This window comes from Dipodomys merriami, unplaced genomic scaffold, assembly GCF_024711535.1.
Source record: "Dipodomys merriami isolate MVZ:Mamm:240054 unplaced genomic scaffold, mDipMer1.0.p SCAF_42, whole genome shotgun sequence".
In the NCBI taxonomy this organism is placed as follows: domain Eukaryota; kingdom Metazoa; phylum Chordata; class Mammalia; order Rodentia; family Heteromyidae; genus Dipodomys; species Dipodomys merriami.
In genome coordinates, this window is record NW_027205826.1 from 6,118,649 (window position 1) to 6,138,548 (window position 19,900).

The window sequence follows — 19,900 nt, forward strand, 5'->3', positions numbered from 1 at the left end:
CAAGAGGGGGAAAAGGCGGGGACGGGGGCGGGCCGCGGCGCCGCCTTCGGGGCCAGAGCGGAAGAAGGCGAGGACCGGGGCGAGTTTCGGTACCTGGTCGCCCTCCCGTCACCAGCCGCTCAGGGAAGACCGCAAACTCGAGCTCCCCGCCGGCCGCAGCGGCCGCGCGTCTCCGCGCGTGGCGAGGAGGCGTGACGCGAACAGGGCGGGACCCGTTGGGCGGGGCCCTTGGGGGCGGAGCTAAAGCAGCGGGCATGCATTGGACCAATGGACGCATCCGGAATGGAGGGCGAGGCCTTGAAGGGGCGGAACTAAAGACGGCGGGGCGCGGCGGCGCCTGTGGGCGGGGTCGGGGGGGACGCACGCGTGCTGGGGCGGCCGCGGGAGGCGGGAGGGTGGAGCCGAGGCGAGGCCTGTCCGGGTGAGGTGGGCGCACGGGGCCTATCAGGGTAGGACCGCCCAGTTGGAGAGGACGGGGCGGGGGTAGGAGCGGCCGCGGTCGGTAGGGAGGGATGCGGATGTGGGCGGGGTGGCCGCTGCGGAAGCTGCGGGGACCGCGGGCGGGGGGCGGGATGCCACCCGGTGCGAGGCCCGGGCTTAGTTGATAAGGTCCCTGAGGAGGAGAGGAGGCCAGCCGAGAGTCCCGGGAGAGGCCCCACCCCACCCTCACGCGGGGACTGGGTCACGCCTGGACTGGACCGAGCCCGAAATGGGAGTTGCTATGGGCAACCAGCTCGGGTGATCAGACGCTGTCTCCTGGGATATTCCTGATCATTCCTCCCCTCTCCCCCGCCCCCCCGTGGTGACCCTGTGTTGCCTCTTCTGCCCCTCTTCTAATTTAGCGTCTCCACCCGTATTAGACCTGGACATGCAGGCCTCCTGACCTTTCACCCTGCCTTTCCAAAAGTAGAGCCCTCCATAACACTTTTCCGAATATGCTAGTCCTTGTAAGGGAAACACTTCAATGGAGCCTTCCTCCTTTATAAAGGTAGGTGGGCTAGAAGAGAACGCTTTGTTTTATATTACTATCCCGTAGAAATCAGATTTTTGCCCCGTGCCAGTGGCTCTCACCTATATACTCTGGAGGCTGAGATTAGAGGATCTGCCAGGCCAAGGCAGACACATCCATGAGACTCTTTATTTCCAGTTAACCACCGAAAAGCTGGAAATGGGAACTGTGGCTCAAATGGTAGAGTGGCAAGTCTTTTTTTTTTTTTTTTTCCAGTCCTGGGGCTTGAACTCAAGACATGGGCACTGTCCCTGAGCTGCTTTTGTGCAAGGCTAGCTCTCTACCACTTGAGCCACAGCACCACTTATGGCTTTTTCTGGTTATGAACCCAAGGCATCATGCATACTAGGCAAGCACTCTACCACTAAGCCTCATTCACAGCCCAGAGTGCCAGTCTTGAGTAGAGAAAGCCAAGTAGGAGTGTGAGACCCTGAATTCAAGCCATAATACCAATGCAAAAAAGTCACAGTTTACTCCAGATATGTAGTAATGAGGATGATTCTATGTGCAAATTAGAACTTCAATTGATTCCAGAGAATAAAAATCAGCTTAACATTTCCTCTTAGCTCTCACGTCACTAAACTGAAAACCTAGATAATCAGAAAATCTGATAGGATGGAGACAGAGATAATTCAATTGTTTCCTTTTCCAACTCAGAAACCTTCCTGGTATTACATCTGTTTGATCCACTCAACTGAAGGATGAAAGCTATACATAGGAGCACAAAGTGAATGGAAGACAACTGTCATTGTGAGTCTGGCTTTTGATTAGACATCCCCAGAGTGTCATGACTGAGGCAGCTGAGACAGCTTGTCAGCCTGCAGCTAAGTCACAGAAGTGGGTACTTAGATGCCTTCTCTTTATGTTCGATTGTTGACTATCTTTGAGTCACACTGGAAACAATGGAGTTTATTTCATGTGGCTCTAATGAGTCACCTCATATTGTGGTTATTATGACAGAGCAACATCGGATATTAGGACACCATTACGTTCTGTTTGCTTCTTTGGTTGGTTGTTTGGTTTGATTTTGGAGACAGTCTCACAGTGTAGACCAGACTGGTCTTGAACTATGATAACCCTGTCTCAGCCTTCTGAATATTGGAATTACAGGAGTACACTACCACCTTGGCTCACCACTAATTTTTATAAGAAAAACAGATTCTGTATGAGGATGGATTGAATGGTTTTCAATGCCTTGGATAATGTCCCCAGGGAAACAGAAAGTAGAGAAACTACTCTAAATGTGACTATTCTAAGACATTTAGCAATCAGTCATACCAATCTAGGGAGCAATGAGAAATGTATATCTCATGAATAGGTGAAAGTCCCCAATGTGTTTTTATCTATCTTTTTTTTTTTCAGATGTACGTATTTCGGCACTCTGAACAGACACTAAAAACTGCCCTCATCTCAAAGAACCCAGTGCTTGTGTCACAGTATGAGAAACTAGATGCTGGGGAACAACGCTTAATGAATGAAGCTTTCCAGCCAACCAGTGATCTCTTTAAGCCTATTACTTTTCAATCACAGTCAGATTGGATTATTTCCCACCCTGAGGCTCCCCAAGACTTTGAACAGTTTTTCAGTGATGCCTACAGAAAGACACCGACTCCAGAGAAGCACACTATTTATATACAGTCTATAGGTATGGTTTTGTGTGATTTGCTTTGCAGTGGTGCTGTGGTCAGAGACTCTTTGGATTGTTGGCCTGATTCATGTGGAGGCAAGCCTGTTTTGAACTGTAGTCTGGGCTGGCCTCAAACTCAAGATTCTCCTACTTCAGCTTCCCAAGTACTTGGATTATAGTCATGTGCCATTACACCTGGTTTAAGTGGCAAACTTTTATGATTTTTTTAAGAGTTGGAAATTGAATCTTGGACCTTGTACATGGTAGGCAGCAGTCCACTTGTCAGTATTTTGCATTAGTGTATGATTGTACCAAAATGAAGGGTTTCATTGTGATATTGGCATAGATTATGATAACTTGTGATGCTCATTGAAGAGGTTTTGTACTAAACTGACTTAAAAATGAACATTTTGCCACCAGTAACTGTGTTTAGAAACATAGCGATTATTGTTTTTGTAATGTCAAATTACTAGCTTATAGAGTGAAGGCAAGATTGGATATTTTGATCATTGTAAAGTCTTAAAATTGTCTCCACTATTATAGGATCTCTGGCAAACACCAGAGTTATCAGCGAAGAATATATTAAGTGGCTGAAGAGCTACTGTGAAGCATTTTTCTATGGTCTGACAGTAAAACTCCTAGAACCAGTGTCTGTTTCTGCCACAAAGTGTTCCTTTCGAGTTAACGATCACACACAGAACCTACAGATTCATGCAGGTGAATGCAGCAACTTTACAGCTGGAATTTACCAAAGGAAATTTCATGTCTGATGTATGCAAACACACATATATATTTCTTTTTAAAATAGGACATATCCTGACGTTTTTAAAAAAGAAGAAACGTGAAGATGCCTTCTGTGTTGTGGGGATAACAATGATAGATCTTTACCCAAGAGACTCCTGGAACTTTGTCTTTGGACAGGCCTCTTTGACGGATGGTATTCCTTTTTGACATTGTTTGATGGTAGAAACTTCTGTAACGTGAGAATATTTGAAGATATTAAAAGAGAAAGCATTCTAGCCAATGATAGCTTTGATATTTAAAACTGTATGGTATTTGCAATGAAGGACCATTCATGCTATTGTGGGAAGTAGATTCTCCAGAGACTCTGATCTGGGTTTCTCCCTAGCTGTTTGACCTTGAGGTAATGTTACCTATGTCACATGAAAGTCCTACGGGCAGTTCCCCTGCCATGACCCTACCAACAAGCTGTCTTGGATATTGGGTCATTTTTCTCTTGCTAACTTTTAACCAGAAGTTCCTCCTTCAGTTGTTAACCTGGAAGAAATGGAAACATTAAAAATAACTTCAAGGCCAGGAATTGGTGGCTCACACCAGTAATCCCAACTGTTCAGGAGGCTGAGATCTGAGGCTTGTAGTTTAAAGCCAGCCTGAGGCAGGAAAGCCCAAAAGACTCTTATTTCCACTTAATCAGTAGAAACCTGAAAGTGGAGGTCTGGCTCAAGTGATAGAGCATCAACTTGGAGTGAAAAAGCTAAGGAAGAACACTCAGACCCAATTATGCTATTGCTAGCTAGTTTATCTTGTACCTTTGAGGTCAGGATACATTTATTTCTATTTTCAACTATTTTTTTTGAGAGAAGGATATGTTTTTAAAGATTTTTGTGATGATGAGACTTGGTAAAATTGCAGGGAGAAGCCGGGCGCTGGTGGCTCACGCCTGTAATCCTAGCTACTCAGGAGGCTGAGATCTGAGGATCGCTGTTCAAAGCCAGCCCGGGCAGGAGAGACCGTGAGACTCCTATCTCCAATAAACCACCAGAAAACCGGAAGTGGCGCTGTAGCTCAAGTGGTAGAGCGCTCGCCTTGAGCTGAAGAGCTGAGGGACAGCGCCCAGGCCCGGAGTTCAAGCCCCATGACCGACAAAAAAAAAAAAAAACAAAAAAAAACAAAAAAAAAAACAAAGTTGCAGGAAGACTCTGAGATGCAGTGAGACAGTATCATACCACAGGTTTGAAGTTGGATATTTTAAAATTGAGAAACATTTATTACTAGTAAAGTGGTCATCTATTTGTAAGAAACAGAAGGCATACTTTTCCAAACAATACTATTATATAAAGTAGTCTCACAGTTGTTTGGCCAGAGGAGGTCACTTTACATAAGTATGTGAATTGATGTAGTTTTTTTCTTAATCTCCAGAATAATATCTTATCCTAAATTTCACCTCTCACTTTCTGAAAATGAGGTAAGGAACATTCTTCTGAATCAAATTGCAGTGGATAAACTTCCTCTGAGTTTATTTCCTTACCAAAAAAAAAAAAAAAAAAGTGTCAGGGGCTAAGAACACAGAGCCCTTGGTTAGTTTGAGCAGGGCTCTGGATTCCATCCCCAATACTGCAAAGCAAAATGGAACATGATTAAAGAAGGAGCTGAAAGAGTGGCATAAATAAAAGTGATCATGTAAACAAGTCCAGTTATACAACAGTCTCCCACAGTGAGTTATGTGGCAAGCTGTGCAGTCTGTGCAGTCAGAGATGGTAGATAGAACTGTAAATGTTACACAGGAAGTCAGTGACCAGGGTATTTATTCTGGTCACCGGATACCACCCACAAAATAGAAGTGTGCTGTACTTTACAAAAGAGTGAGGGGGAAGGAGGAGGTTAATGCCCAAAGTCGTGCTCCAAACCATATTTTTGAGATATCAAGGGCCAAGGTGGGACATGAGAGGAAGCCAGGAGCCCTTGCTAGAGGTAAGTGAAGCAGAGATCTGTGTGTTGTTTCTGCAGGTGATCATCATGACTGTGTTCATGGGGTTATTTTTCATGACTCCATTTACAGTGGTTTTGAAAAAAAAAACAACTTTTTTTTTTTGGAGGGGTGGTAGTACTGGAGTTTAAAGGCACTTGGCTAGGTTGGCACTTCACTGCTGAGCCATGCCTCCAGCCTTGTTCGTCACTGGTTATTTTTTAGAATAGGGACTCACTTCCCACCCAGACACACACCTGGACTGCAATCTTCCTACTTTATGTTTCCTGTAGTTGTGAGGATCACAGGGGTGGACCACCTTGCCCAGCGTCCCTTTGTGGAGATGACATCTTATGGACTTTTCTACCCTGGCCTGGAACTTCTGTCCTCCTGACCTCAGCTTCCCACTTTGCTTGCCATGACAGGCCCAGACTCTTGCATCCAGTGATGAGTTAAGAAGTAAAGTTTACTGCCTACAATGGCCTTGAGCCAGTAATCTTCCCATTTTTAGCTCCTCCCACTCCCCCTCCCCACTAGAAATATAGGTGTGAGCCATTGGCACTTGGCTTGACATTTTTCATTTTGACCATTAAATTTCACAGAGGAAAGCAAATTGGGTAGCAGGTAAAGATTCTGATAGGGAAACCAGGGGGAAAAGTCCTCTTTATGTTGGCAAATCCTAAGTGTATTAGACTCTGGGAATAGTAGTACCGAGGTGCACTCTCTGAGTAGATGTTCTAGCAAGCATCTTCCTGTAGGAATCTCACCCTCCACCTGTGGTTGCTGTTCTCTTTACAGGTGTGGGGATATTCAGCTTTGCCAGGTATGGCAAGGATTTCTATAGCTCCCACTATAAGGGCAAGGTGAAGAAGCCTAAGAGAGTATCTTCTAGTGACTATTCCATCTTTAATAACTACTATGTTCCTGACATCACTAGTGCATTGCTGCTGCGATCCTGTAAGGTAAGTTGTTTAAAAATACTACAAGAACAAGCCGGGTGCTGGAGGCTCACACCTATAATCCTAGCTACTCAGGAGGCTGAGATCTGAGGATCATGGTTCAAAGCCAGCCCGGGCAGGAAACTCCGTGAGACTCTTATCTCCAATAAACCACCAGAAAACTAGAAGTGGCACTGTGGCTCAAGTGGTAGAGCGCTCACCTTGAGCTGAAGAGCTGAGAGGCAGTGCTCAGGCCCAGAGTTCAAGCCCCATGACTGACAAAAAAAAAACACAACAACAACAAAAACCAAAAAAACTACAAGAACATTAAAAAAAAATGAGAGAGAGATTGTAATTGCTTAGGGCATATACTATCAAGTACATAAGTGAATTTGGATCATTTGTATACTTTTGGTTGCTCTTACTGGACTAAAATAATCAATAAAGACAGAATTTTAACTGGATGCCTTTACAACAAACTTTACAATACTGGTGCGAGGTTTGGTCCTGCTGCCATAGGCAGACTTGGCTGTTCCTTTGTCCTCACAGTTAATCGTTCTTGGATTCCAGTATTCTCATTCAGGCTGCTATGACCACAGAGAAAAAACTGCTTTCCTTCCCATGGAGGTTGGAGAACCTTTGTTTTCTGGCCTCTCCGGGAACACTTCTGTGACTCTTCCTAACATCTCCCTCCCCTCCTGCTCCTTGCAACACACACAGCTTGCAGCCCTTTGGAAAGCCTGTCCTCCCATTTCCCCCTTAGTTTCATAGCTTAACATGTTCTGCTTTCCCCAGAACTATTTGTTGGGCTTTGAGAAATAAGCCTCTTAGAACTGTTAAGCTCAAAGAAGGTTCCAGTAGTGTCCTTATTACCAGCAGATCAAGCCCCGACTCTTCCTCCCAGTTGGAACCGGGGGTGGGGGATGGGGGGTGGGTGGGGTGGAAAAGGCCCAAGATCTGAACTGTAATAAGTAACCTGACCTAGAGTTAAGTGTTCTCAACCAAGGATGAATTTACTACCCAGGGGTCTGGAGACATTGTCCATGGCCACAGTTGGGGAGGGTTCTCCTGTTATCTAGTGGATAGAGGCTAGGAATGCTGGAAAGCTTCCCACAACACCCAAGACTGCTCCCTCCAGATGATGTTAACCATCCAACAGTCAGCAGTAGGGAAGGACAAAGTGTGGTCCAGAGGATGTTAAGCAAAGCAAGTAAGGCATTGGGACATTTAGGAAACGATGGATTACTAAGTCTGGAGATCTGAAACTCTGAGTTAATTCCTGTAAATCTGTTTCTTGGAAAAGCAGACAAAGTGATGTATAACTTGATGATGGTGGTGCTGTAATGCTACAGTGTTGAATGTCTTGCAGACTTTAACCCATGAGATTGGGCACATATTTGGACTGAGACACTGCCAGTGGCTTGCATGCTTAATGCAAGGCTCCAACCACTTGGAAGAAGCTGATCGGCGTCCTCTAAACCTTTGCCCTATCTGCTTGCGCAAGTTACAGTGCGCTATTGGCTTCAATATTGTGGAAAGATACAAGGTAAATTTGGGGGCTGATTAGAGGGAAGTGATTATTTAAGTAGCAAGCTGACATGTTCTATTAGATCCTGTAGGGTGATGATTTATCAGAGGAAATCATTGTAGGAACATGCAGGAAGTTGTGGTTTAAAAAAAAAAAAAGCAGCCGGGTGCTGGTGGCTCACGCCTGTAATCCTAGCTACACAGGAGGCTGAGATCTGAGGATCGCGGTTCAAAGCCAGCCCGGGCAGGAGAGACCGTGAGACTCCTATCTCCAATAAACCACCAGAAAATCGGAAGTGGCGCTGTAGCTCAAGTGGTAGAGCGCTCGCCTTGAGCTGAAGAGCTGAGGGACAGCGCCCAGGCCCAGAGTTCAAGCCCCACGACCGACAAAAAAAAAAAAAAAAAAAAAAAAGCAAAGAATCCTCTCCCTTAAAAACTTCATCTTGACTCTGTCTCACACTTACAATTCAATGGCTAATGGTGACAGTTTATTTCCAATCTATTTAGGACAAGAGAGATTGATTGACTTTGCAAAAGAAAATAAATATTGAGGCTGGGCACCGGTGGCTCATGCTTGTAATCCTAGCTTCTCAGGAGGCTGAGATCTGAGGATCCCGGTTCAAAGCCAGCCCAGGCAGGAAAGTCCATGAGACTCTTAACTCCAATAAACCACTAGAAAACCAGAAGTGGCGCTGTGGCTTAAGTGGTAGAGCACTCGCCTTGAGCTAAAGAGCTGAGGGACAGCGCTCAGCCCCAGAGTTCAAGCCCCACAACCGACAAAAAAAAAAAAAAAAAGTAAATATTGATATGTGTAGTAAAGTTCATTCTTGTAAGTCATATAAATGTGCATATGTGATTATGCCCATTAGGAGGAGGGGATGATTTCCTTTAAGAGAAAAGAGGAAAAGTAATTTTCATATGTATGCATGTGTGTCCACACATATTGGTATGTATGTGTGTGGACTTAAATGTCTACATTCAGGGCTGGAAGTGTGGTTCAGCAGTATAGTACTTATCTAGTCAAGTATGAGGTCCCAAGTTCAAACCACAGTACTGTCACACAAAAAGTGTACATCTGCCAGGTGCCGGTGGCTCACACCTGTAATCCTAGCTACTTAGGAGGCTGAGATCTGAGGATTGAGGTTCAAAGCCAGCCTGGCAGGAAAGTCTATGAGACTCTTATCTCCAGTTAACCACCAGAAAACCTGAAGTGTCTCTGTGGCTCAAGTGGTAGAGCACTAGCCTTGAGCTGAAGAGCTCAGACACAGGGCCCAGGCCCAGAGTTCAAGCCCCATGACTGACCAAAAAAAAAAAATATATATATATATATATATATATGTATGTATGTATGTATCTATATCTGTGTCTTTGCATACATGTCTTTCTAAGCCTTTGTGTCCACTTATATTAAACTAAAAGTATAATGAAATGTCTTATAGGGTATTTAATAAGTTGAGGAAATAAAGCTATTATTATTCTACCATTTGAAATTAAATAGTATAAGAATAGTGTATTTACTTTTTCATCATTTTTCCTCTGATACTCTTACAAATATGTATATAGTCTATGCTATTTCATTCAATATGTCATCTGTGCTATTTTATATTCATGGCAATCTTTATCAAATTCAGTCTTCATGAGTTAATAGATTTGATCACAGTGTAGACAACACTGAATGCCAATGTTTTTTTCTTGCCTGACTGTTGTGCTTGATTCACTAAAATGTAGATATTTAGCTGGATGCCAGTGGCTCACGACTGTAATCCTAGCTACTTAGTAGGTTGAGATCTGAGGTTCCTGGTTGGAAGGCAGCCTGGGCAGGAAAGTCTGTAAGACTCTTATCTCCAATTATCCAGCAAAAAATCCTGAAGTGGGGCTTTGGCTCAAATGATAAGGCAAAAAAGCTAAGAGACAATGTCCAGGCTCTGAGTTCAAGCCCTAGTACCAGCACAAAATTCTATTAAAAAAAAAAGTAGATGAGCAAATAAAATGTGAAAGTTTTCTGTCTTTCCAGGCACTGGTGAGGTGGATTGATGAGGAATGCACTGACACACCAGCTCCAAAGCCCAGCTGTGAGAATGCTGTGAGTGTGCCGAAACCAGTGGAAGCCTTTAAGGAATGGAGAGAGTGGGTGGTAAAATGCCTTGCTGTTCTCCAAAATCAGGAGTAATTAAATCAGTCCTTGCATATTACTTTCATTGGGTGGAGTCCTTTATTGGGGAAAAAAAAAACCATTTGCCCATTCTATACAATGTCTGAGTAACAGATTAGAACCTTCTTTTAAGTAGCAGGACTGAAAGGAGGTTCATTGTAAGTAAAAAGCATTTTATCAGGCTGGGAAAGTGGCTCAGTGGTAGAGCACTTGCCTTGCATGCATGAGGCCCTGGGTTTGATTCCTCAGCACCACATAAGCATTAAAAAAAAAGCCGGAAGTGACGCTGTGGCTCACGTGGTAGAATGCTAGCCTTCAGCTGAAAAGCTGAGGGACAATGCCTAGGCCCAGAGTTCAGGCCCCACAACTGGACCCCCCCCCAAAAAAAAAGTATTTTATCTTACTAGCCTGCTCTGAGGCAGTAAGTACATCATTTCTATTTTAAAATGTTTACGTCTCACAACTAAGCTAAGATTAGTAATAGCTAGCTACTACATAAATAAATACTTTAAAAGTAGCCCTATATATGTTTCAGGGAATAAACCAACAGTCTTGCAGAGGTGGCTTTTGTTTTTAGAAGAGATGCTGCTGTCCCTGTAAGTCACCATTAGGAAATTCCATAGGCTCGTCTTTCATTCTCTACCCCTCTTTTTCTGTGATTATTTCCTACCCTCTAGGGTGCTTTTCATCTCTTTCTTTGCTTTTTATCAGCTGATCTCTCTAAAAAAAAAAAAAAGCAACAGCTTGTGACAGATTTTAACAGTTTAAGGTATGCCCCCCCTCTCAAAAATATTTATAAGAGCCGGGTTTTAGTGGCTTACACTTGAAATCCTTGCTACTCAGGAGGCTGAGATTTGAGGGTTATGGTTCAAAAACAGTCCAGGTAGACACACCTGAGAGACATGTATTTCTAGACAACCCTTAGAAAGCCAGAAATAGAGCTTTGAGTCAAAAATGCCAAGCAATAGCTTGAGGCTCTGAGTTAAGACCCCTGTATCAGTGCCTGTGTATGCACACACACACACACATACACACACACACACACACACACACAGAATATAAGTGATACTTGGCCTACAGCACCTTGGGGTGAGGTTACATTGCCATTCTGAGCTATAACTGACCTTGGGTTGATATTTATGTTTATGTGTGTGCTCTCAGTCTATAGCTTAGAGAAGATTGAGGCTTATTCCTGTAATGCCTTGCTTAGTTTGCATTGTGAGGTGTTTGATGGGGAGAGGATGCTGTGAGTGATCTGCTGGGAGGCCGTGATTCCCATGATGGAGACCCTGCAGGTAGTGACAGTTGCCATGGTGGCAAGCAGGTTGATAAGCCTGGACTTGAAAAACCACCTCTGCTATATCACCATGTCCTGGAAATGTAGAAATGAGACTATATCGTTTTCCTGGCTGCCTGTGAGCTGACACTAAGAGCATTTTCCACTTTGCCATCTTCAGACTTAAGGGTAATTAGTTTTCTTCTTTTTTTTTTTTTTTTCTTTTTCCTTGTGCTTTGAAACCAAAACTCTCACCATTGTTATCTACGCAGTCTGTTGGAAGGCACAGTCTATATTTAATGATTTCCTTTACGTTCCACATTTTTAACTTGATTAAACTGCTTTAAATTGTTTTTTTCAGGAGTCTTTGTTTTTGTTTTTTTTTATTATGTAGTACAAAGGGGTTTCAGTTCCACAATTCAGGTTATGCGTACAGTGCATCTTGATCAATCTCACGCCTTCCATCCTCCCATCTTTTCCAATCCCATTTCTACCCTCAAGTTACTTAGTTGAGTGTTTACATAATGTACATTGACTATAATGACTGTAATTGGTCATTCTTTCTCCTCTCATTCATGTGGCCCTGTTACCCCAAGCCACTTCAGTTATGTTAGAAAAATGTTGTTTTGAAGCCAGGCATGGTGCACACTCTAGAACGTGAGGCAGGGGTCCTTCAACTTGAGATCCTTGCCAGCAACATAGTGAGTCCCCAGGTCAGTCCGGATTACACAGTGTGCCCTCGTCTCAGTAAAACCAACAAACAACAAGAAAAAAAAAAGTCTGCTATTAAAATTAATTAGAGGGCTGGGAAGGTGGCTCAGTGGTAGAGTGCTTGCCTTGCATGCCTGAGGCCCTGGGTTCGATTCCCCAGCACCACATAAGCAAAAAAGAAAAAAGCCGGAAGTGGCGCTGTGGCTCAAGTGGTAGAGCACTAGCCTTGAGCTGAAGAGCTGAAGGACAGCGCCCAGGCCCAGAGTTCAGGCCCCACGACCGGACCCCCCAAAAAAATATATAAATAAAATAAAATTAATTAGAGAGAGAATAGTTGGCCATTCTAACCCTCAGATGGAACACAGAATTTTATAGATTTTGTCTGAGTTTTATTTCTTTGAATAATGTACTTATTATCAAGGTTCTGTACAGAGGGGTTATCATTTCGTAAGTCAGGTAATGAGTGTATCTTCCTTCCTTTCTTTCTTCCTTTCTCTTTCTTTCTTTCTCTTTCTGAGACAATGTCACCCCTTCCTTTGCTTTCCCCCAGTTACCCCCTCCTGAACAATGAACTTTATGGCCCATTCTCATACATTTTTGTTCATTGTCGAACAAGGGAATGACACTCTAGTCTTGTAGGTCTGTATTAGTAGTACAGAGGTTGGGCATGCTTGCCTAGCATGCACAAGGCGCTAGTTTCAAACTGCAATACTGTGCTTGCGTGTAACACACACACACACACACACACGAGGGGAAGAAACCCCTAGCCCCACTTTTAGGAGAGAGGGGTAACGGAAGAGTAGCAAGGCTTCCCCTGGTTTGTCGATCCGCCTTTTTACTGGGTTCGGCTGCGGGGATCATCGTAGCAGTTGGATGAAGTTGCAGGTGAGCCAGGTGAGCCAGGCTGGCCGGGCCTCACCGTGCGGCTGTGCGCGCACCTCGCCCGGCCCCGGCCTGCCGTCCGAAGCATGGGCTTTTCTTTTTCTCTCGTGGAGGTACTGGGGTTCTCCAACTTGCAAGGCAACTCCACCTGAGCGACACCCCCAGCCCCTGGTGTGGCCGATTTCGAAATCGCCAGCTCGGAAATGCTCCTAGGGGCGGGAGCGGACTGGAGCTAGGAGCCCAGATGCTAAAATCCAAGCAGGCGGCCACGGGACTGCTATAGCTGGCCCTGCGCGCAGGCCCTCCCCGGCCCTGCCCTGCCCTTCCCCGGCCCTGCCCGGCCCTCCCCTGCGTCCCCTTCCCCGGCCCGGCCCGGCCCTCCCTGCGTCCCCTCCCCGGCCCTGCCCGGCCCTTCCCGCGCAGGAAGCGTTCGCCCGCCCGGATTGCGCCCGGGGAGAGCGGACGCGCGCGCGGCGCCTGCAGTGGCCGCCACCTGTTTCCGCCCGTCCGGCTGCCGGGACTTCCCCTCGGGCAGAAGTGCAGAGTCGGCATCGGCCTGCCCAGGTGCCCGAGACCCCGGGTAACCTCCTCCGCCCCTCCTTCGCAGCCTCCGGTGCCCGGAGAGCCTCCTTCCGCGGGAGCCTGCGGCCACGCCCCTCCTAGGCACCGAGCCCCGCGGAGCCCAGCGCCCAGCTGGGCCTCGGAAGATCCGGATGGAGGTGGCAGCGCCCGCAGTGAGTGGCTTCCGTTCTCTTGTCAAAGCTGGAAACGTAGTCACCCTTTAGGTTTCTGTTATCCAGAGCAGCACGGGCCAGTAGGAAGATAATGCGGGCCACGGAGTTTAACTTTTAAGTGCAATTAGCACACGCAAAATTAAGATAAAAGCAAACCAGGTGCTGGTGGCTCGTGCCTACAGGGTCGCCACTGCTAGCCAGTCCTGTTTCCAGTGAACCTGCAAACGCCTTACTGGAGGTGTGGCTTAAGTGGTAGAGCACCAGCTGTGAACAATCAAGCTGAGACCCTGGGGCACTAAGTTCAAGCCCCAGTACCTACACAATCCTATTTGGTGCTTGAACATACCTACACACAAGCAAGTGGAGTTAATTTCAGTCACATATTCAGTGTATCCATACCATGGCTCCAACATGTAATCAGTATGAATATTGAGATATTTTATATTCATTTACCATGTCAAGTTTTCCATATCTGGCATACTTTGCACATAGCACGCCTCAGTGGGAACAGGTCTCATTTTAGAGGCTCAGCCCAGTTGGCTGGTGGCTCATCTATTGGTCTGAGCAGCTCTACATTAAGATCAGTCTCTAGTCTGTCTGGAAAGTTAAACCCGGGAAATAGATTTGGCAGGAGAGAAAGACTGGGCATAGTGAAAGCCGCTGGTTTGAGTATCTGATGAGTTTGTGATGGTTCTGGAACTTCATGCAGAACTTTATGCAGGTTTTGTTTGTTTGTTTTTTAATCCTCCTCTTTCACTGCCAAGGGTCTGGCTTTACCTTTCACACATTTTCAGTTTGGGAAAGTGACTTGTAAAGTGTTCCTGAAGTGGAGATTGTCTTGCTCATTTTCTGGGTGTGGTCAAGCTAGTCTGCCAAGTAAATGTGTTGTGCAGTTACACCAAAGGTAAAAAATGGGGCCATCTCAAAAGTTTTCCTAATTTCCAGTTCTGCAGTGTTTTCCCTGTTACCTGACCTCATGGAAGTAAAATACAGCCAGAAGTCAAAATGATTTTTTTTCATATTGTTTATAAAGGGGCTTATAAGATTAAACTTCCTTTCAACTTCTCTAATCAAGTGGAGCCATCTGGAATTGCTCAGAGTCAGAGAAGTCGGGGCTTTGTATTTCTGCCTTAGCACTAAGATGAGAGTTACAGTGTTTGGAAAAGCACGCCTGTATCAGTTAAAACATTAAACAAAAAAATACGCCCCCCCCCCAATCATTTACTGGCTAAGGATGTACTCATGAGAGAGGACTTGCTTAGCATTCATGAGGCCCGAAGTCCTATCTCCATCACTGAGAAAAGTGGGGGGAGAGAAAAAGTGGGAATGAGTGGGGCAGAAAGCAAGAGAGTATACACCAATTCCAAATTGGAAAGCAGCAGAGAACATTTTGAATATTCCCAACACCGTTGACGGCTCATACCTTAATCCTAGCAATTCAGGAGAGTTAAGATCTGAGGATCGTACAGTTCAAAGCCAGTCTAGAAAGGACAGCTAGAAGTGGAGCTGTGGCTCAAGTGGTACAGTACCAGCCTTGAGTGAATGAAAGCTAAGGAACAAGACACAGGCCCTGAGTTCAAGTCTCAGTACCAACACACAAGTACACACAAAACAAAACACCAAAAATGGACATGTCTGAGGAGGTAGATAAACCAGAGATAAGACAGTTTACTTTAGTCTGGTCTCATTTTATACATGTATTGAAATGTCACACTGTTCCCCTTAAATATGTACAATTACCATGTGTCAGTAAAACAGTGGGCACTGTAAGAGATGGCCTTGTACATCTGTAATCTTAGTACTTTGGATGACTGAGACAAGAGGGTCATGAGTTTGAGACCAGTGTGTCTACATAAAAGGATGCTGTCTCAAACAAAACCCCAAAACAAGAAATTGGAAAACAAGCAAAACACGGTAACTCATGTCTATCATCCCAGCTACTTGAGAGGCAGAAATTGGGAAGATCAAAGTTTCAGATCAGTCATGGCAAAAAGTCTGAGAGAGCCCTTCTCAATAAAAAGTTGGGTGTGGTGGTGTATGCTTGTCACTCCAGCTATGTGGGAAGTTTAAACGGGAGGATGGCTGTCTAGGCAGGCAGAGGTAAAAAGTGAGACTTTATTTGAAAAATAACAAAAAGCACAAAGGGCTGTGGCTCAGGTAGTAGAGGCCCTGCCTAGTAAAATATGCTGTACAGAGGGGTTACAGTTACATGAGCAAGGTAATGAGTACATTTCCTATTGAGCATTGTTGCCTCCTTTGTTACCCCACCATCCCTTCCCTCCCACCTCCACAACTACCTCTGCATCCCTATTGTAGTATTTTTCTTTCTCCTCTCTTATTCAGTCTTTCTCGTGGACAGTGTTTCTTTCTTGTGGCTGACAGGCCTACTTCTGCTGGGCATTTTGAGACCTGTCTTCAGGTCTAGGAACAATGGGTTTCCAGCACCATACTCTCAGTGTTTTATGACCATCCAGCTACTCTACATCACACCAACTCCAGGTTCTCTTGAGCTATGATCATAAATACATATCATTTCCTCACATCATGAAAGGGGGGAAATAGGTCAGTGAGAAATAATGAGCTCATTCATTCATGCACAGTTTATTTATTTAATACTTAATGGAGTGCCACCTATTATGTGTTAGGCTCTGTTTGAAGCCTTGTGGGGGTATAGCTGAACAAAAATCGATAATCTTCCCTAATAATAGACTAGTGGAAGGCACAGATTATCAAGGAGTCAGCAAATACTTTTATAACTAAATGTCTGAGTAAAAGATTAGAAACTGGTAGGCCAGTCAGGAATTAGAAATGGTCATGTCTATGAGCCAAGCATGCCTGCCATGAGGTTGGTCCTTACCACAGCCCCAAAGCCACAAGTTGGGATGACCATGGACGGAAACCTTGGAAACTTCCAGAGATGGTGACATTTTGAGGTGACCAAAGGAAAGGGGTATACCATAGATAAATCTAAAGGAAGGGTATACTGGGCCCAGGGACCCTCAAGTGCTAAAGCTTAGGACTGTAGGAACAATTCCAGGAACAGTCAGAAAGTCAGTGAAGAGCCAGGTGCTGGTGGCTCATGCCTGTAATTCTAGCTACTCAGGAGGTGGAGATCTGAGGATCATGGTTTGAAGCCAGCCCAGGCAAGAAAATCAGTGAGACACTTATATCCAGTTAGTCACCAAAAAGCTGGAAGTGGCATTGTGGCCAAGACTGGCACCAAAAAAAAAAAAAAAAAGCCAGCAAGCCAACACAGCTGGAAAAGAGGGAAAGTCATAGCATCAGACAGGCATCCATCTTTAAGGATTCCTGTCTGACTCGCGCTCTAAAGGGATTCTTCTCTGACTGCTGAGTGGGAAATATAGGCAGGGTGGTTTGTAGTGGGAGTGAAGCCAGTGGGACTAACATCAGGTGTGATCCTAGCTTGGAAGGAGGCTCTGCAGACGCTGGCCTGTGGCTCAAGGTCCTGGATATATTTAGAAAGTTAGAGCTGATAGGATTGGTGAGGGTGGTTGGAGGAAGAGGATTCGGAGTTCCCCTCAGGACACTGCTTGATCTCCACCTGCCACGGAGCAGACACAAACAGGGCTGGACTCAGCAGAGAGAGGACTGAGAATGGGAGGCGGGAGCGTGGAGGCGGAACTTACAGCGATTTCCAGCATCCTTGTTTTCTTGAGTTACTGGAAACACGTGGCCAGAATTAGAGTTTTCTTGCAATAATCTTTGGAGATTTCTGGAACAGCAGGTGTGGCTGTTCAGTCTCCCCTCTAGGAAACTGATAGGCACTTGAATAATTTGAGTGCAGAAATTTATTTTATTTTTGCCTGGGAAGCCAAGTTGCAAATTCTTTCTGCTTTGCTTAAAGTGGGCTTTTGGAGTCATTATCAAAACCGAACACCAGGGGGACCTAGTTTCCCTCCTTATGCTGTGATGTGTTGGTGGCCTTTCTTTGGGATGGGCTGGCCCTTGCTTAACACATGCGTCTAGATTAATGACACACTTGAAGACAAAGAGCCTGTCTTTTCTCAGGTCAATGTATACTTGTAGGAGTGATCTTTTAGTCTAGCTTATGCCTGAAAAATTGTCTTTACATGGCTCTTTTAAGAAATGTTCATAACTACTTAAAACTTTAAAAGCAATGGGTTTTAAACTGGAGATCTCTGATAGAAAAACCCATTTGTGGGAGCTTTTAAAAATAAAAATCAACACCAGTGCCACTGGTTCATGCCTTTAACCCTAGCTACTCAGGAGGCTGAGATCTGCAGATCAAAGTGCAAAGCAGCCTAGGAAGAAAAGTCCCTAAGGCTCTTACCTCCAATTAACTATCACAAAACCCTTCAATACTACTATCTGGGTGGCTATAGAAAAAGCTTAAGAACTCCTGGCATGGAGAGCATGTACTGTTTCCTTAAAAATATTCTGAGGAGCAGGCGCCGGTGGCTCACGCCTGTAATCCTAGCTACTCAGGAGGCTGAGATCTGAGGATCATGGTTCAAAGCCAGCCCGGGCAGGAAAGGCCGTGAGACTCTTATCTCCATTAACCACTAGAAAACCAGAAGTGGTGCTGTGGCTCAAGTGGTAGAGTGCTCGCCTTGAGCTGAAGAGTGCAGGGACAGTGTCCAAGCCCAGAGTTCAAGCCCCACGACCGACCAAAAAAGAAAAAAAAAATTCTGAGGATTGCTGGGCACTGGTGGCTCACAACTTTAATCCTAGCTACTCGGGAGGCTGAGATCTGAGGATGGTGGTTCAAAGCCAGCCTAGGCAGGAAAGTCTGTGAGACTTTTTTGTTGTTGTTGTTCGGTCATGGGGCTTGAACTCTGGGCCTGGGCGCTGTCCCTTAGCTCTTCAGCTCAAGGCAAGTGCTCTACCACTTGAGCCACAGTACCACTTCTGGTTTTCTGGTAGTTTATTGGAGATAGGAGTTTCACAGCTTTTCCAGCCCAGGCTAGCTTTGAACCGAGATCCTCAGATCTCAGCCTCCTGAATAGCTAGGATTATAGGCATGAGCCACCAGTATACCAAGTCCCTGAGACTCTTATCTCCAATAAACCACACAGAAAACCAGAAATGGTGCTGTGTGGTTCAAGTGATAGAGCACTAGCCTTGAGCTGAAGAGCTGAGGGACAGTGCCCAGGCCCAGAGTTCAAGCTCTGCAACTGACCAAAAAATAAATAAATAAATGAAATAAAATTCCAAAGAGCCAGCTATGGGGGCTCATGCTTGTAATTCTAAACTACTCAGGAGGCTTCGATCTGAGGATCATGATTCAGAGCCAGCTCAGGGAGATAAATCGATGGGACATTTCTAATGAACTAGCAAAAAGTCAGAAGTGGAGGTGTGGCTTAAGTGGTAGGGCATCAGCTGTGATGAAAAAAAAAAAAAAAAAAGCCAAGGAAGAGTGCAAAGCCCTGACTTCAAGCCCCAGTAATGGCACAAAAAAAAAAAAAAAAAAAAAAAAAAAAAAAAAAAGAAGAAGAAGAAAGGGGAAAAAAAAGAAAAAAGAAAAAGACAAGTTCTTAGGACTATTCTGTGAGTTTAGACAGTTGTGTTGGCCAGCTTTCTGTCACTGTGACCCAATACCTGAGTAAAAGGAGGGAAGGTTTGTTTTGGCTCACAGCTTCAGAAGTTTCAGTCAGTGGTCATATGGGCCTGTGGCTTTGGGTCTGGATCCTGGTAGAACATCCAAAGAGGAAGAGGATGGGGACGTGGGTCTCAGTGCCCAGTACGTAGCTTCTTCTCACTAGGCCCCACCACCCAAAGGTTCCACATCTCCCAACAAGGCCATAGACAGGTGACCAAGTATTCACCACATAGCCCCTAAGGTCCACTTAAAATTCAGCCATAGCTGGAAGCTAGTGGCTCATAGCTCATTAGCTACAAACTGCTAATCCTAGAAGTCTGAAGCCAGGCTGGGCAGAAAAGTCAGTGAGACTCCATCTCTAAACTAAATCAAAAGCAGAGCTGAAAGTGTGGCTCAACTGGTAGAGTACCAACAGAGCAAGCATAAGGTTCTTCAAACAAAAGATCTAGGGCCTGGGAAGGTGGCTTAATGGTAGAGTGCTTGCCTAGCATGCGTGAAGCCCTGGGTTCGCTTCCTCTGTACCACATACAAAGCTGAAAGTAGCATGGTGGTTCAAGGTGGAGGGCTAGCCTTGAGCAAAAAAGCCCAGGCCCTGAGTTCCAGCCCCACGACTGGCAAAAAGAAAAAAAAAAGCCCATAACCAAAGTCAATACTGTAACATTTTCTAGATGATTTAAATATTCTATAAGAAAGAGTGTAGTGACTCACACCTGTCACCTGGGAAGCAGGAGGGTGACCAGGTTGAAGCCATCCTGG

General features: G+C 45.2%; 2 protein-coding genes across 10 annotated transcripts in view; both read left to right on the forward strand.

Annotated features, from left to right (window-relative positions):
- The first annotated feature begins 368 nt into the window (after nucleotides 1-368).
- Amz2 (archaelysin family metallopeptidase 2) lies at nucleotides 369-10,000 on the forward strand. Of its 9 annotated transcripts, none has more exons than XM_069993139.1 (9): nucleotides 385-449; nucleotides 843-988; nucleotides 1,667-1,759; nucleotides 2,372-2,654; nucleotides 3,180-3,353; nucleotides 3,445-3,573; nucleotides 6,142-6,305; nucleotides 7,651-7,827; nucleotides 9,823-10,000. In XM_069993139.1, exons 4-9 carry the CDS (start codon nucleotides 2,372-2,374, stop codon nucleotides 9,976-9,978), a joined length of 1,083 nt encoding a protein of 360 aa, XP_069849240.1. In that variant the 5' UTR covers nucleotides 385-449; nucleotides 843-988; nucleotides 1,667-1,759; the 3' UTR covers nucleotides 9,979-10,000. The 9 variants fall into 9 exon arrangements, with proteins under 9 accessions (XP_069849247.1, XP_069849248.1, XP_069849246.1 ...); XM_069993143.1 differs by having other exon boundaries at nucleotides 386-449; nucleotides 861-988; XM_069993141.1 differs by having other exon boundaries at nucleotides 395-426.
- A 3,322-nt stretch (nucleotides 10,001-13,322) lies between these two features.
- The window catches only part of Arsg (arylsulfatase G), a 113,704-nt gene continuing 107,126 nt past the window's right edge, over nucleotides 13,323-19,900 (forward strand). The window contains exon 1 of the mRNA XM_069993148.1: nucleotides 13,323-13,563. The gene's annotated coding sequence lies outside the window, so the exon portion shown is untranslated. The remainder of the gene's footprint in view (nucleotides 13,564-19,900) is intronic.